At 40.8% G+C, this 16,480-nt stretch overlaps 2 protein-coding genes across 3 annotated transcripts; one reads left to right on the forward strand and one right to left on the reverse strand.

Moving 5' to 3' along the window:
- The first annotated feature begins 839 nt into the window (after positions 1–839).
- On the forward strand, positions 840–10,190 carry atxn7l3a (ataxin 7 like 3a). 2 transcript variants are annotated; one of them, XM_050068602.1, is made up of 14 exons: positions 840–1,066; positions 2,033–2,075; positions 2,197–2,296; positions 2,438–2,570; positions 2,667–2,838; positions 2,935–3,032; positions 3,132–3,154; positions 3,265–3,310; positions 3,870–3,907; positions 4,020–4,088; positions 4,215–4,258; positions 4,818–4,889; positions 7,381–7,517; positions 7,745–10,190. In XM_050068602.1, the coding sequence occupies exons 3-14, from the start codon at positions 2,246–2,248 to the stop codon at positions 7,951–7,953; spliced, it is 1,092 nt and encodes a 363-aa protein (XP_049924559.1). In that variant the 5' UTR covers positions 840–1,066; positions 2,033–2,075; positions 2,197–2,245; the 3' UTR covers positions 7,954–10,190. The 2 variants fall into 2 exon arrangements, with proteins under 2 accessions (XP_049924559.1, XP_049924560.1); XM_050068603.1 differs by lacking the exon at positions 4,818–4,889.
- tmub2 (transmembrane and ubiquitin-like domain containing 2) lies at positions 8,860–16,333 on the reverse strand. The gene is made up of 3 exons (XM_050068604.1): positions 16,184–16,333; positions 13,960–14,624; positions 8,860–13,538 (listed from the first exon to the last, which is right to left on the reverse strand). The coding sequence occupies exons 2-3, from the start codon at positions 14,607–14,609 to the stop codon at positions 13,145–13,147; spliced, it is 1,044 nt and encodes a 347-aa protein (XP_049924561.1). The 5' UTR covers positions 14,610–14,624; positions 16,184–16,333; the 3' UTR covers positions 8,860–13,144.
- Positions 16,334–16,480: the final 147 nt, after the last annotated feature.

Genomic DNA, 16,480 nt, shown 5'->3' on the forward strand with positions numbered 1-16,480 from the left:
GCATGACAGGGTAAGAGGAAACATTTTTTTCCCACTGCAATTAGAAACATAATGTCACTATATCATATCTGAGTAACACACCTCAGTGATGGCTACTACACCTGAACCACAGTCTCACACCTACACTAACAATGAAGTGGACTATTACGCCAAACAAGTAGGCTACGTTTTCCTTTTCTTCTTTTCTCCTTATGTACATATCCTCCTGAGACCCTGTATCCTCATATGAGGACATCAAATTTTGGATTTACTTGACCTTATACTTTATTCTACTTAACTTAGACCTGTTGTCCTTGTTCTTGGACACTTTTATGTGCCATCTAGTGGTAGCGAGAGCACAATACACTAATCCAAGATGGTATAATGTCCAACAAGTCAGTCTGGCAACAAATCTGACCAATTTAAGCAACAGTAATGCTAAGACACTGTCAATTAGGAAGAACCCATTTGGAGACATTGGGACTTTATTATTGTCTCTTTTGAGGACAATGAGACTCAGTCATTCTCAGTCATTCACGATGATTAGTTTTTTTATTCTTATCGGGTACTACTGATCCCAAATAGCTAGGAGAATTTAGAAATGCATATCAAACAAAAGTTTATGTCTCAGGAGAATAGTATCTGCTAATAGTTTTCACTGAGGTCGAATCTTGAATGTGAGACTTGTCCTTGTAACAGATTTTTTTGTTTCTACATCATTTCACTGCTACTTTTATTTAAGTTAATAAAACTGGTTTGCATTAGGTGCATTGGCCTGTCATTATTTGACAGCTCAGGAATCAATGCTTTTATTTTCGAGGTGTAAACCGGAAGTCGTTTGTTCTGTTTTGGAGATTGGTCCTTCCCTATCGGCCTCCTCGGTGTCAGGCGGGTTTGTAACGTTAATTTAACTGACACCGGCGACAACAAACATTTTAACCCAGGATTTTTTCCTTTACCTGTGATAAAATGACGGATGTTATTCCAGACGAAGCTTCTTATTAACGTATGTCAATGTGGACTGACACGGTAATGTTGCCTCCCTCGGAGAAACTGCCTGTTCTCACGGAGTTTTCGGCATGTCAGGGTAAGAGGAAACATTTTTTCCGGTGCAGTTATTAGAAACATAACGTCGCCACATTGTATCCGAGTATCGACACGCCATAAAGCCTTCTTTAGCTCAAGTTTAAAGTACAGCAGAGCTAGCTAGCAAATGCTAACAGTAAAAAGTAATGTTAGTTAACGTTAAACAGCTGAGTTTCTTAACTGTCATTACCTGCGTGTATACTACTGTCTTTGTGTCCTGCTGTCAGGCTGTTCACATGGCTGTTATATGTTTAAATGTAGATATTCATGAAGTGTTTATAATGTAAATAAAGAGGTGTCTCTCCTCAGGTAACCACATGTGACGTACTATGATGTAACGTTAGCGTTGGGTCCTGTTTTACTGTATTAACCTTTATTAAAGAATATATACGTATTACTCTATATAACTTGATGTATCTGGCATCCAATACGGTGTAATTGTACTTTGTCTTAATTTTAATTGAAGAAAATTATGGTTATTGCCCAACATCTGTATAGCTAGCATACCATACTGTACTATACTTTACTATACCATAGGCCTACTATACAGCAAAATAATATTCTTTGGTTATATTGTTGTACTGTACTGTATATTATGTTATACTATATTTAACTGTACTTTATATCTTATATCCCATACTGTATTATACTATATTATGTTAATATGTAATACTGTTCCATTACATTATCTACTGTCTTATATTTTTAGTTTAAATCTATATTAATGTAGACAAACATGAAGCATCCATACTTAATCATATCATATATAAGTTTGGTGTACATACATTAAACGTTTTGACTCTGCTGCTGTTATTCACATCACCTGTAATGTGTAGCTGTCACTTTACTGTAATTTTGTTTTAACTTGCTCTTAGTTTCTGTTTTTACTTTCCTCTCTCTATTTATCTGTACTTATATCTGTCATGTTTGCTATCCATTAATGTATACATTTTCTTCTCTTCAACAGGGTGAAGACACATCTGCCACAAGTTTCATTGTCTGTTTTAAAAGTAAGTATTTTAAGTGAGTTTTATTGACCTTCGATGACAGATCGGATTTCTGTCTCTTATCTGTTGACCGTGCTGATTGTCTCATGATTGTGAGTTTGTTTTTTATGTTCTAAATCCTCAGGTCAGCATTTCGTTACCTTGCAGTCAAGATTTCCCACACAGATTTTCAAATGAAAATGGAGGATATGCCCCTGTCAGGCCCAGACAACACCAGGCTGGAGGTGAGGGAATATATATCATTTGTAATTCTTCCTGTAAGTGTCACCCACAAATAGATGTTGTGTATTTTATCTGTTGTACATGGCATCCAATTTGAATTTGGTTTTAAATTATTATTATCATTATTATTATTATTATTTTAGGCCTTGGCCCATGACATCTACTCTGAGCTGGTGGAAGATGCCTGTTTGGGCCTGTGTTTTGAAGTCCATCGTGCTGTGAAACAGGGCTACTTCTTCTTGGATGAAACAGACCAAGAGAGCATGAAGGAGTTCGGTTGGTGCCGTGGCTTCCAGTTTGTGTGTTCCATTTTTTCTCATATTTGCATTTGATGTGTTTCCTTACAGTATTTGCCTTTAATTACTCTTTCAGAAATCATAGACCAGCCAGGAGTGGACATATTTGGCCAAGTGTACAATCAGTGGAAAAACAAAGAGTGTGAGTGCCCAAACTGCAAAAGACTGATAGCAGCTTCTCGCTTTGCCCCGCACTTGGAGAAGTGTCTCGGCATGGGACGCAACAGCAGTCGCATTGCCAATCGCAGGTCAGTAAGCAAAGGACTGATTGGTGTACTTATCCAAAATGGGTATGATCGGATTGTTTGATTGTTTTGTTGTTGTTTTTTTATATATTTTAACAGGCTAGCCAGCAATAACAACATGAGCAAATCAGAGAGTGATCAGGAAGACAATGATGACCTCAATGATAACGACTGGTCCTACGGGGCAGAAAAGAAAGGTGAGTTTAACTTTTATTTCCAATGTGTAGGGAGAATAATAAAGTGAAACTCCAGGTTGCCTCCGCATAATAAACAAACATCTTATTTCCATTTTACAGCCAAGAAGAGAAAGTCAGATAAGGTATTTTTGTATTTCTTTTCCCCTTTTTCATTCGGCATAAGAGTACATTTTATGTGTGTTTCATTGTGTATAATAAGGTTAATCTAATCTGAGTGGTTTTCTTTGTGCAGAGTCAAAATTCTCCAAGAAGATCCAAATCTTTAAAACACAAAAATGGTAAGTTTATCAGATATTTAGTGTGTTGGTAAAGTTTTGATCCATGCAACCTCTGAATGTGGTGTCAATGTTTGTCATAGTATCATCTTACAGATCAGTACGTCCTGTGCTTTCTGTTTCCTCAGTCACAGGAAGTAGAGATTATGAAAGCAAAAGGTGCACCTTTTAGATGTACTGATCCAGGGCCAAAATGTCAGCACAAAACAATGTTGGGTGAATACATAAAGACTATAAGTTAGCAGTGGAGACTACAAGCGTTCTGCAAATTTGCAGCCAACATTTGGGATTGTTGGAAGAAACTTGTAACACAAAGACTTTGATAATAGTGTGCAATTATATATTAAACAATTTATTTGAGAATTCTGTTGTGAAAATTCATGTGCTGTTGATGAAAAGGAATATTTTGACATTACAAAACCGAAAAGTAAAAAGCTTTACAGGGACTTTATGGATCATTTAATGGGTTGTGACTGGAAGTCCAATTCGAATGAGGCTTTAATAGTTTTAATGGTGGGTGTTGTATAAATAAAGAGCATCAATAGTTATGTTTTCTCTCCAGGTGAACTTGGGAGCAGCATCAGTTTAGAGCCTTACAAGGTGAAAAATCCTCCCTTTGTTCATGTTGCCTTTAAGACCTCAAAATCAGCTTTGTATTGTAGTGTACAGTGCAAAGTATTGACAGTGGTTCTTGGTCTGTCTTTTGTTTCAGTATAACTATAATACTGGCATCAGTTATGAAAGTTTAGGCCCGGATGAAGTCAGATCCCTTTTAACAACGGTGAGTAGCCATAGTAGCCATATTGATCTTTTTAATTGTTATTGTTTATGATAAACAATTGTTTTTACTGCTCTCCCGTTTTAATTAAACAGATGTTGATCGTTAATATTGTGTTTGTCTCTCCAGCAATGTGGGGTGATCTCTGAGCACACCAAGAAGATGTGTACCAGGTAACTGCTGTTAATCTACCGGCACATAGAGAAACTAGTGGAAAACAGTTAACTGCTTTTGTGGTGCTGATATCTGGGATGATGCAGGATAGTTTCAGGTACTGTAACACCTGGCCTCATGTTGGTGTCCAGATGTTACTGTATCTAAATTTTGAGGTCCGTGTCTTTTAGTCCCTTCTGTGAAACTTTGCCATGAAAACTAAATGTCTTCATCCATGTGTATGTTGGGACAGGGGAACACAAGTGGCAGCTCATTGCATTTTATTGTTAAAACTTTTTTTCCTGGACCAGTGATTTGACTTGTTTTTCTCCACAAAAATTAAAACACCAAATATTGAGATGTTTTTAATTAGACCACGCAGGACCCTGTCAGTGACCAACCTCTAACTTTTCACAACCTTTAACACCTCATTACTGTTACGCCCCCTCTGATTGGTCACTGATAGTGTTCGCAGCAGTTCCATCCCACCTCCCTGGCTCCCTGTGGCTGTGTGTATGCAGGCAGGGTGATGCATGTAACTGTGTCAGGGATGTATAATGCCACCTTGTGTCCCACCAGGTCTCAGCGATGTCCCCAGCACACGGACGAACAGAGGAGGGCCGTCAGGGTCTTCCTACTGGGGCCGTCCGCGTGAGTGTCCTTACCCCCCCTCAACCTCAAGTGCACTTAACAAAAGTCATGTTTGGATGAGTGTTTTGACCCTCATGGTGCAGGTGTTTGCTGATACAGCTCACTGTTTTCTGATGGAGACAGGAACAGCACAGTGCTGCTGGTCAGTGTTATGAACACTCTGGTACAGGGGTGCCTTTTCTACAAAGGCAGAGTTGTGACTACGAACAGAAGCTGCAGCTGATGACCTTTTATTATCAAGGTCATACATCACCATTAGTCATTTTCCGAACACATTTTGGGTTTCAGTGGAGGTTATCTCTTTAAACAGGTATCTGCATATGTATACAGAATCTTTAGGCAATGGTGCAAGATTCTGGTAATCAAAAGTGTTCTGGTTTCTGTTACCAATCACGTTGGAGCAGCAGGTAGACAGTCCATGTGGGAAGCAAAAGAGGTGGAAGGCATTTTCCTACTCATCAGCTATTGACAATTTAGCTTTTTACTAGCTTTTTTAAAACAAAATTTCATCTGCATTCATACAGATATATGTCAATAGATAATAGCCGAAATGATTGTCACACGGAAGAGGAGATCTTGTCCTGGATAGCTGCTGGCTGGACCGGAATCCCTGAAATATTTGCCTGTGCTCCCAGAGGCTTATTCTTATCAGACCGATAGCTGATGGGTTCCAAGATTGCAGTGGAAGAGCACCCATGCCAATCAGCATATGATTCTGTTGAAGCAATAAACGGCATGGGGCCATAATTTTACTAAATAGATCTGACAGTGTTTCATAAACACAGAGCAACAAAATGCAATAATTTCTTGATAACAAATGATCATTCTTCTGCCAAGCAGAGTTCTTCAGCTGCATTAAGCAGTATGGTCGCCAAGCAACACTCAGATGCAGTAGAAAGTTGCGGCTGCTTTACAAATTCATGGCAACACAAAGCCAAAGAAGTTCACCCCCATGGGCTCTGGTATGCTAAATGTTAGGAGAAAGAAATTCAAGGTTTCATCATGTTGCAGTCTGATTATAACCACATATGTTTCTACCATCTTGCTGAGTAACCATGCTACACTAAAAAAAAAGTGAGCATAATAGGATACAAATAAAAACATGCAAGGTACCTAAAGTCACATCCTTAACTTGCCATAGAGCGTTAGTGTATTTTGTCTGGTTTTGGATGGAAATAAAAGGCCGATGGATTGGGCGGCAGCAGCAACAGATATTTCTTTAATGAAGCAAAAGGAAACTGGCTGCCCAAACAGAAATCCCCGGCTCTCTTTGTTTTTTCGCAGCATCTTCTTGGTGTTTTTGTGCCTTCATTTAATGACAGCATTATGTATTTCTGACTGTTCTCGTTTCTGGCGTCAGTTCGAGGTTGCCCTCTTAAAGGGGAACTAATGTTTTTTTCAACCTGGGCCCTATTTTCCGATCTACTTTTGTCAAAATGAGTGATAGGATGTTCAATATTTGACATTTCTCCAGTACGAAGCTAGGGCTGACCTGTCTGCAGCCCGTGAGCATGCGCTACATTAAATAATAGGGCACTCAGACAGCGTCAAACAACGTCAAAACACGTCCACTAAAAGTGCATTTTTTTCACACAGATAGGCTCGGATTGTTAGTATAATTATCCGACAACATAACAGAAAGGAGAAATGAATGTCTGTGTTTACCTTTAGCTGGATTCGGACATCTTCCTCTGCCTGTTGCTGCTCCCCTCTCTCTCCTCGTCTGCTCTTCAATTTCAATGAGTTCTGCGTCCGTGTACTCCGTGTTCAAATTAATTCAGGCGGTCATCGAAATTCAAATGGCTCATCCAGATCCAGCTGGTCAAAATCGGGTGAAAATTCAGACATGTTTGTTGTGGCAAGTCAAAACACTCACTCAGAGAGTGAAAGTCTGGCTCTGAAATCTCACGTCTCGCGAGATTTGAGTTGTTGCAGGAAGTTACCGCTGGAGTGACCTTACAAATGCCAGGAGTTACTCTGTTTGGAGTAGTCATGGCTGAACTTTTACCCGATTTTGACCAACTGGAGCGAGCCTATCTGTGTGGGAAAAAGAGCACTTTTGGTGGACGTATTTTGACATTGTTTGACACTGTCTGAGTGCCCTATTATTTAATATAACGCGCTCACGGGCTACAGGCAGGTCAGCCCTAGCTTCGTACTAGAGAAATGTCAAATATCGAACATCCTATTACTAATTTAGACAAAAGTAGATCGGAAAATAGGGCCCAGGTTGAAAAAAACATTAGTTACCCTTTAAGCCCACTGTCCCATGTGACAGTAGGTGACTAATTGGCGCAGCAATACTGAAATTGTAATGCAGTCACAGCTGTGTGTTTATAAAGTATTTTACAACGGCCTCAAATGCAATTCAGCCAATGATAATCAAGAACTGGAGCCATTAATTTTACACTGTTGTCACTGTGTGGCCAGTCTGAGTTTTGTCCTTACCAGTCTAACCAGCCGTGTCTCTGTATGGGTTTTTATGTAACAGGCCGTCGCTGCTCGATGCAGACGCTGTGGTTGAGAGCGACAATTTTGACATTCCAGATGGACAGACGCTGATGAGCCGCCTGCAGTGGGAGGACTCACCTGATATTTCACCCACTGACTCTGCCTCATCCAAAGCCAGTAAGAGTACATTCTTACTGTATTATATTTATATCTGTACATAGAAGTTAGATGTTTATGTCCTTTCTTCCAGCTTTGTTGTCCGTCTTCATACACTAAGAGCAACAAAACACGGGAGTCAAATTCCTTGTATGTGTGGACATACTTGACTGTTAGAGCTGATTGTGACTCTGTAAAGTTTTGATAAAACGTAAAGACAATTACAACATTTTCTGTCCCTTTCACAGGCACCAACCATTCAGATTCCAGGAGGCCTAAGAAGAAGAAGAGGACGTCTCTCGGTTTGAACAGTGGAGGAGGAGGAAGTGGAGGAGGCAGTCTGACTGGAGGCAGCAGCAGCAGCAGCTCTCAGAGTAATATCAGCTTATCGACCAAAAAAAAGAGGCCTAAACTCTCAGCACTTTCTATTTCCAGTATCTATGATGACTTAAACTAGCGTGTGTCAGCCCTGTGTGTCAGAGCAGCTCTCACCTCCTCTATTAAGTCCCTCCGTTCATACCTGCATTTACAGGCCTGGACATGGTGGGACGAAACTTGACTTAGTAGTTCTTACTCATACAGCCTTGACAAGAAAGTGAATTATATTAACATTGCTCCTTCTGTAGTGTGAACACAGTGTTTAAAATGATGTGGTTCAGAGTCCAGTCAGAGTATCTGGGGGAACTCATTGGAAAAATTGCACCTCAAAGCAGACTTTACCTTCTGCTTATTCCAGTAATGTCCGACAGTTTGATTGACACAGAAAGCTACTGTCACCCTAAGATAGGAGGCAGTGTCTTGACAGCGTTGCGTCCTCATGAAGCCTCCAGCAGTGAATCAGATATTGTATCCATGTGCCGATGAAGTCACCTTAGTTGCCGTCATTGTGTCCAGGCAGGTATTTCAATTTACACTGTCACATTATACGGCCAAAGGCATGTGTGCACACGAACATTACACCCATCCAGTACGTGATTGTTGAATATGTCATTCCCATTTAGCCTTAGTGAGGTTGGCCACAGATGTTGGGTGATCAGGTCTGGCCCACAGTCGGTGTTCCAGTTTATCCCAGAGGTATTGGATTGTGTCTATGGTCTGGCACCTGGCCCCTACCTATTTTCAAAGCACTGTCCTCACTCAGTGCCATGCCTAGGCATGTCTCAAATATTACAAAATAAGAAACTATAGGCAGCGGGCAGGGTCTGTGCAGATAAATGCACCGCCATAAGTGGGATTTATACTTGTGCGGCACACCCTACGCTGTAGCTACGCCGTTGTGGGCATCTATACTTGTGCGGTGGTGTGTTTGTGTCACTCTGCAGTTACACCTCCGAAACACTAGTCTGCAGCTGGGTTTCTGTGAAGTGCTGTAAAGTTTAGTTGATTCGAAACACACATGAAACATGGCTTAATAGAGACAATTTCAAACACAAGTACGCAAATCAGCTTCACTATAACTCGCAGCACTCACAGACAAACACTTGTCTTTATCTGGACACATTTTCCCCCCAAATACAACATGCTAATGTTTTTAGCACAAGCCTGTGGAATTTTACATTGTATAAATTAGCCTAGCTGCTAGCAGACTTTTCCTCTACTCATATGAAGCCGAGACAACAGCAACATTCAACAAAGGTAATGTTACAAAATTCAGCTCCATTACAGCTCACAAAACAACTGTCTTATACTTAACACATTTTCCAAACAAATATAAGATGCTAACGTTATTAGCACAAGCCTATGGCATTTAACATTATATAAATTAGCCTAGCGACGAAGCTCTAAGTTGCAAAGCCTACGCTGTGGATACAGCGTCAATTCAGTGCAGACGTATAAATTCCACCATACACTTTAAGTGGGTCACAAACAATGATTGAGAGTGATTACTTTTGTATGAGTCTCTACATTCTTTTAGGAAATCCTGTGCAGTTTATCTTTAAAAAGACACCACAAATGTCCATTTTCACAGCGGCCGTTATGACATGACATAGCAGGGAACTTGTGGGTGTAATTAATATTATTAAAGGTGCTGCACTCCATTTAGCTGTCCTAATTTCAGGGCCCTGCTCAGTGGCAGGGTTTACTGATGCACTTCAATGCAGCACAGCTATCATTAAGGAATTAATTGCACATGTGCTTTTCCTGCCATCACAGGACAAAATGTCTGCTCTAAAAAGGCTCATTACGAGTCTTTATTTGTTTATCCTTTTCTGAAAATGCATACTGCTTATTTATGAGCTTTTTGTTGCTTGTAGTCGGCTGAGAACTCTTGAAATTGTCTCTCTGAAACCCTCAGGTACTCTGTCATTGTTGGTGGTCCTGCGACCTGTCTCTCTTTTGGCTCTGTGTTCATTTAACTCTATTTTGAGGAGACATGCTTTCAGTTCAGCACTTGACACGCGTTTACTGGAGTACTCATCGGTGGCTTTTTAATTCTAGCATTGTATTGCACAGTTGTGTGTGTGTGTGTGTGTGTGCGCCTTTGTATGCTGACTTGCTTCAGTGTGAACGTCACTTTTTCGCGTAGTGTGTGTGTGTGGGGTTAGAGGGAATGTGTGTGATCTATTTCTATTTTCATAAAACTATGCATCATAGAATGTGATTGTGAAAGTATGTGTGCCATTTTGAAATATTTAACTTCTTTTTGTTTACATCAACAATATATTAAAGTTTTTATTTGTCACTGCCTATAAAGTGTATACTATTTGTGTGTAAATGCAGATTTTGATATTTGACGAGCCAGTAGGCTTTGGGGGCACATGTACAGGATGTGTATGTATGATGTTTGAGATGGAAAAATAATCATGTATCCAGCCTAACTTTCTTTCCTTGGTACAAAACTCTTGTTAGTTTCTGCTTATAGATCACACACATTAAGTAGACCAGTGCTGCGGTTCTGCTTGTTAGTCACGATCATGAGTTCTAAGTCTGTAAGCCTTTAACCAACAATGTAAAAGTTATAAGATGAATGCATACAAGTCAGATGAACTGTTTCACTCATCTTGTACTTGCAACTTTTCACAGTTGATGTCTTAGAGGGGCATTTTGTTTCTCTTCTTTTTAAGCTTAAAGACTTTACAGTTCAGATATTAATGTACAGTCAGAGGTGCATTGTGGAGTATGAGGATGATGTATTTTGTTTGTTGAAATCAGGACTTGGCTGCTGTAAAACTTAGGGACTGTATGAAAATGATTTGGGGGTAGAGGACTTCAGAAAAAAGGGAGAGGATTATGGTGCAGGTGTACTCCATCAGAAGTGCTAATTGAATGGTTGAGTATCTTCTGAACCCCCCTCCCTCCACACCTTCCCTACATCAGAATTACAACAACTTTCTGAAACTGATGATCTGACAATCACCCTCACATCATGTCGTGATTGGTCAGTTGTGCGAAGTTGAGAAAGGAGCCCGAGTTTGGTCTTATCACTCTCTTCTTATCACTCTTCTTTCAACCATTTCTGTCACTTTTAATGTGAAAGTCAGTGCGACCATGAATCCACTGTTATCTCCCAGTTTAGGAGCTGTAGCGTCTCACTGTGACGGACGGCCTTTAATCCACCTTCAAACTTGGCCTTTCAAGGCAACTATAAAAGCGTTTGCCTCCCGACATAGTCTGACAATACAATGTATGAACTAGTTTAGGGGGGTATTTTTCTGTGGATAATCCAACCCTTATGTTCGTCTGTTTCTGTCTTTCTTTTTGAAGGGTGGGTGGTCTGAAAGTTGAGAGTATGGAATTCTTCTGACTTATTATTTCATTCTTCTATCAAGTCTTTATTTTCGGTAGCAAAATGAACTAGCTGCTGACAAATAAGTCGGTTTCGGGGAACAGAATAGATAATTGTGTCACCTAGGGTTGCAATGGTATGAGATTTCTATAGTGTGATTAGTGATTTAATATGATTGAAATGTTAAACTATTTTTTAAATGGCAATATGTGTAAAGTCTGGCAGGAAGTCAAAGAGAAAAGGAAATGTGAATGTGCAGGTTAGATTCTCTGGCTGGTTGCCTCTTTTTTCCTAAACCATTGATAAACAAATGGCACAATGTGATAACCATCAATTTTCATAACACAGTATATCTTAAAACTGCTGTACCGTTGCAGCCCTAGTGCTGCCTGAGCCCGATTCACTCATTTAGTAGCTGAAAACATTTGTCTTTTTAATGTTTTATTCCCCAGGTATTGGGGGAAGAGTCTTCCCTTTTATTTTCTGTCAAGAGCAGGATTCAAAGATAACATCAGTAATGACCTACCACAGGAAGGACCCACCCCCCTCCACACCCAAATAATTTTTGTACAGTCCCTACAGTCAAGTGCATTCAGTTATTTGTCTCAAATGTCATGAGCGTGACATCTGTAAAAGCCTGATTTCATTTCCTGTCCAGTTAACACCTTCACAGTCTGCAGTAACTTTGACCGTGCCCTTTTAAATATTTTCAAGTAAAGTCTTGTGATGTGCACTAAAGATAAATGAACTGTGTGATTTAGATTCTTCAGCCACTTTTCCTAGATAAAGCGAACAGCTGATGTTCTCTCGTGGCTCTTTGTGTATCTGTGTGCAGTACGAGTGCAATAACAAAGAATGTGGTGTTGTGAATATTTCTTTCATGCACAAGCACAAAGTGGTGCGTGTGTGAATGACTGTCCTGTACGATCATAATGTGATTCTTTTTCTTCTCTGCCATGCGTACTGATGTTTGTATATAAATAAAGAAACACAACGGGTATCCAGAGGCTGACTTCTGTAGACTGCAAACAGATGTTGAAACAAGTTTGGTTTGAAATGCTTTAATTTGAGACATCACTGAAGCCAGAGCAGTCCAGCATAATCAGGAGGGTTCAATGTCCCCCTCCAAATCTTTAAGTGCCAGATGCAGGTTCATCTGATTCATTCTATCATTTTATTTACAGAAAATACACAATATATTTACAATATCTTCTCAAAAAGTGTCTATTTTCATGTCTAGTGATTATTTAAATTAGCCTATTTCTAAAAAGCAGTTTCTGAGCAACAAAATGTCGGGAATTGTCAGCCTAGCACAGAGGCAACTGCACAGTCTGTATTTGCTTACATAGAGATCGACTCATTCAAATAACACAACGTAATGGTAGATAAACTGGCACACACAGCACAACAGTGAGTGGTTCCAAAAGATTCTTGCATCTATCAGTTATTTTTACGTTTTTAAAACACAAACAGCGGCCTAAAAAACAAAGACAAACAAAAAAAAAAAGCATCATGAATCTTTAGCGACAATACAAGAGTGGACGAGATAAAGCCAGAGTGTTTAAACATGGTGTGGACCACTAAGTCATGTTTGGAGAGGAGCTAAAGTACGGTTCAGTTTCACCTGAACTTGACTCACTGCAGATTATTATTTACTCCACATATACTGTACAATCACTCATCTGTTTTTATCTTGGTACATGCACAAACAGGCTCACCCACACACACACACACACACACACACACACACACACACACACACACACACACACACACGCTCTGCAGGGATCCAATCAGCTATGGAATCTGCACAAAGCCCTGTTTTGATAAGTCCGTCTTTCCAGGCGCCACCCACTGCTGTAGTTATTTTTATTTTACCTCACAACATTCAGCTGTAAGTGTGTGCCCTCTCTCTGCCTTTTTAGCGGCTGTGCATCCCAAATATCAGAAAGCTGAAGAACACAGTGACTCCCACTAGGGAGATGGTCGCAGGGGCGGTGAAGAACTGCCTGTAGTTGATGCGGAAGTACCACACCACAGCCAGTATCACCACGAACACAGGCACCACCAGGCTGCTGGTGCTGATGGCCACACCCGCAGCCCTGAATCCTCCAGAGACCCCAGGCCCGACTCCTGCTCCGGCCCCAGGCTGAGCCCCTTCCTCTGGAGTAGCCTCGTGCAGGGCCTGGGAGATGTGGCAGTGGATCACGCTGTTGTGTGTGATGTTTAGGGAAAACAGAGTCTTCTTGGGGTCCTGCAGCAACTGGCCTTGGTAGATGAGTTTTATTTGATGTTCCCGACCTGAGAAGTATTTACTGGAGAAGAAGAGAGACAAGAAGGAAGAGCCGTTAAAAAATAGTGCAGGGAAATGCGCTTATTTGCTTTTTTCAGAGAGTTCAGAGAGAAGATCGCTTGGCATAGTGCAGCTTACAGTAAAGACTGAAAACAGCAGGCAACAGTGAGCCAGGCTCCGTCCAAAGGTAACAAAAATTGATAAGTAGATTTTTTTTTACCTCAGCTCAGCAATTCTAAAGCTGTCTCCTCCTTTTACCAGTCTTTATGCTAAGCTAAGCTAACCGACTGCTCACTGTAGCTTCATACTTACAATACAGACGTGAATGTGGTATCTATCTAACTCTCTGTAACAAGGAAAGAAGATTTTTTTCCTAAAATGTGAAACAACCCATTCAACAATCTATGCTTGAAGTCTGCAGGTGGATGTTTGGGGTTGTTTACCTTTTCAGTACTCCCACTGTATCCTGTGGCTCCACCACAGCTACCTCCTCCGTGTCATTTAAATACTTGAGACGGACAGAGATGGAAGTGGCAGTAGTAGTGGTAGTGGTGGGGATGGTGGTAGTGGGGGAGATGGTGCTGGACAACACTGGAATATGCTTTATAATCTTTTTGTCTTCCTCCTCCAGTTCCTCCTCCTCATCATCATCATCATCATCATCATCATCCTCCTCCTCCTCATCCTCCTCCTCATCTGATGTATGCAATCTTCCAGCCTGTGGTTGTTTGCTCTGTATGTCCAGCAGGAGATCCGTCCTAACCCCCTCAGCTCCCTCAGTCCCCTCCCCCTCTCCTCTCTCAGTCCCCGGCTCGCCGTCATCCGGCTTGTTCTCCTGAGAGGGCGGAGGTGTCTGCTGTTCGGGAGTGTCGGCGCTGGGAGACCCTCCGCTGTAGCTGTCGTGGCCTCCCAGTCCTATCAGAGAGGCGTGAGCGCCCACGGTGAGGATGGTGCCCAGGATGTGGTCTCCCCGGTCGGCCACGTGAGTTGAGAGCCAAGCAAAGACGAGGGCCAGGACCAGGAGCAACACACCGCCTGCTGCCGTGACCTCCTCCTCCATCCCATCCAGCATGGTCAGTGCACACACTGCCATCTCTGTCCTCCAAACCTGAGACAAGGGACAGCAAGTTTATTGACAAAGCCCTAAATCACAAATCTGCCTCACAGAGGTTTACAATGTAGTAACATTAAGCAAAATATTAAGGACTATCCAAGTGTAGTCCAACATAACATACTTTCATGTGATGGGAACATCTGAACAAACTTTAGTTTACTTTATAGGAACATAATCTGGCTTTGTCTCATTCCCACAAATATATATTTGTGAAGTAATTTTGATTCCACCAAAAACAAAACAAAACAAAAAAACAGTAGGGTTGGAAGATAAAATTTGCATACCGTGACTCAATATAAATATCTCACTGATAGACATATGCATTACTGTTTATTATCCCTTTATTATCTCTACCTGTCTTTGGCTATTGTGGGAAATAGTGTTAATCAATAAGCAGGACTGCTCTATGACAGTATTTGATTTAAAGGATTATGAAGTGTGACAAAGTACCTGGATTTATTCATAACAGACATTTCTTATCTATTTCTTATTTCTAAGCAGTTTCTGCAATTGAATTTTACTTCATCATGACATTATATAAGGGCTGCACTTCTTACTAATTTATTGATCAAATAATATTGTCAGACAGTACAATAACAAGGCCTATGGTGACTAACCAGCACTCAAAACCCAAAGATATTTATTTTGCCATCACATGTGATGAAGAAAACTAGTCGGGAATGTTTGGTGTTTTTCATCTCTACTTAATATATATGTCATTATACAAAATTATATAAGATATGTGTATGTGTGTGTCATTATATAAGATTACATGTGCCGGAAGGTAGAAGATTCCACTTAGGTCCCCACCCATGGCCTATGTGTGGTGACAGAGGAAAACTTAAGTTCCTGTTTCTGTTTAAGACTGGAAAAGTGATACACTTGTGTCAAAATGAAATTATAATCATCTTTAAAAAGCTCTGACCTTGCAGCAATATTACATTAATATTCTACATTGAGTGAACTAAGCCCTTGCACATCCGGATAAAGCTACTTTACACAATAACACCATTAGCTTTTACACAGTTCTCGGGGTTCTCAACATGTAAACACACTATTTAATAGCTCAGTAGCCACATATACATGTTTTAATGACAAGGCTTTACCGACATACCACCATGTGTACAAGTCATTAGCGCTATTTATGATCAAAGTAACTCAACATGTAAGATCCGCAGCAGCTATCAGGGCTGGTCAACAGCTGTTTATTGTAGCTGTGAAGCTACCTCTGAACACCCAGCTGTTCAAAGACGTGTCAACAGTGACTTCTTATCCCATGTTAGTCATAATACACGCCATTTAATTAAAAACACGTCGTTATATAACCTAATCTTGTGCGCCGCTAGCGCGTGAAACTGTAGTTTGTGTTGCTAGTTGGCGAGCTAAGTTAGCTTCCGAGCTAGCCTACCTTGCTAGCTAAAAAAAAACACGACCTTCGACTGTTTACGAGTCGCTGCTCGGTTTTATTTTCGTCGCCATAGTTTTCAAACTGAACACAGAGGTCGTATGAAGCGTCTGTGTGTCTTTATGGTGTTGGTATTAGACGAGCTTACCTGCCAGCTGTGTAAATCAGAGCATGTTTGAAGGCGAGGCTCAATGCTAGTTAGTTAGCAGCTGCTCCTTAAAAACCACATAATAAACACACAAGCGACGAGAGGCGGCGTGACGTCATCGCCGGGCAGCGGGGAGCGCTTGTTTTGGAGACGGGTCACGCCTGTTGCTCCTCCTGCTCACACAATCATTACTGTACATAGAGTATGTAATGGTGTGGTGTTTACTATGCTGGTGATTTGGAAACCCAGTCACTGACTTGAGTCTTTTATTTTCATGCCATTTTCAACATCACTGGA

This window comes from Epinephelus moara, chromosome 18, assembly GCF_006386435.1.
Source record: "Epinephelus moara isolate mb chromosome 18, YSFRI_EMoa_1.0, whole genome shotgun sequence".
Lineage (NCBI taxonomy): Eukaryota > Metazoa > Chordata > Actinopteri > Perciformes > Serranidae > Epinephelus > Epinephelus moara.

Excerpts from the sequence above, each read along its gene's own strand:
- atxn7l3a (XM_050068602.1), top strand. The coding sequence starts at position 2,246 with ATGAAAATGGAGGATATGCCCCTGTCAGGCCCAGACAACACCAGGCTG. Across the intron at positions 4,089-4,214 it reads TCAGATCCCTTTTAACAACG|CAATGTGGGGTGATCTCTGA; the intron begins GTGAGTAGCCAT and ends TTGTCTCTCCAG. Across the intron at positions 4,259-4,817 it reads ACCAAGAAGATGTGTACCAG|GTCTCAGCGATGTCCCCAGC; the intron begins GTAACTGCTGTT and ends GTGTCCCACCAG.
- tmub2 (XM_050068604.1), bottom strand. The coding sequence starts at position 14,609 with ATGGCAGTGTGTGCACTGACCATGCTGGATGGGATGGAGGAGGAGGTC. Across the intron at positions 13,539-13,959 it reads ACAGTGGGAGTACTGAAAAG|TAAATACTTCTCAGGTCGGG; the intron begins GTAAACAACCCC and ends CTTCTTCTCCAG.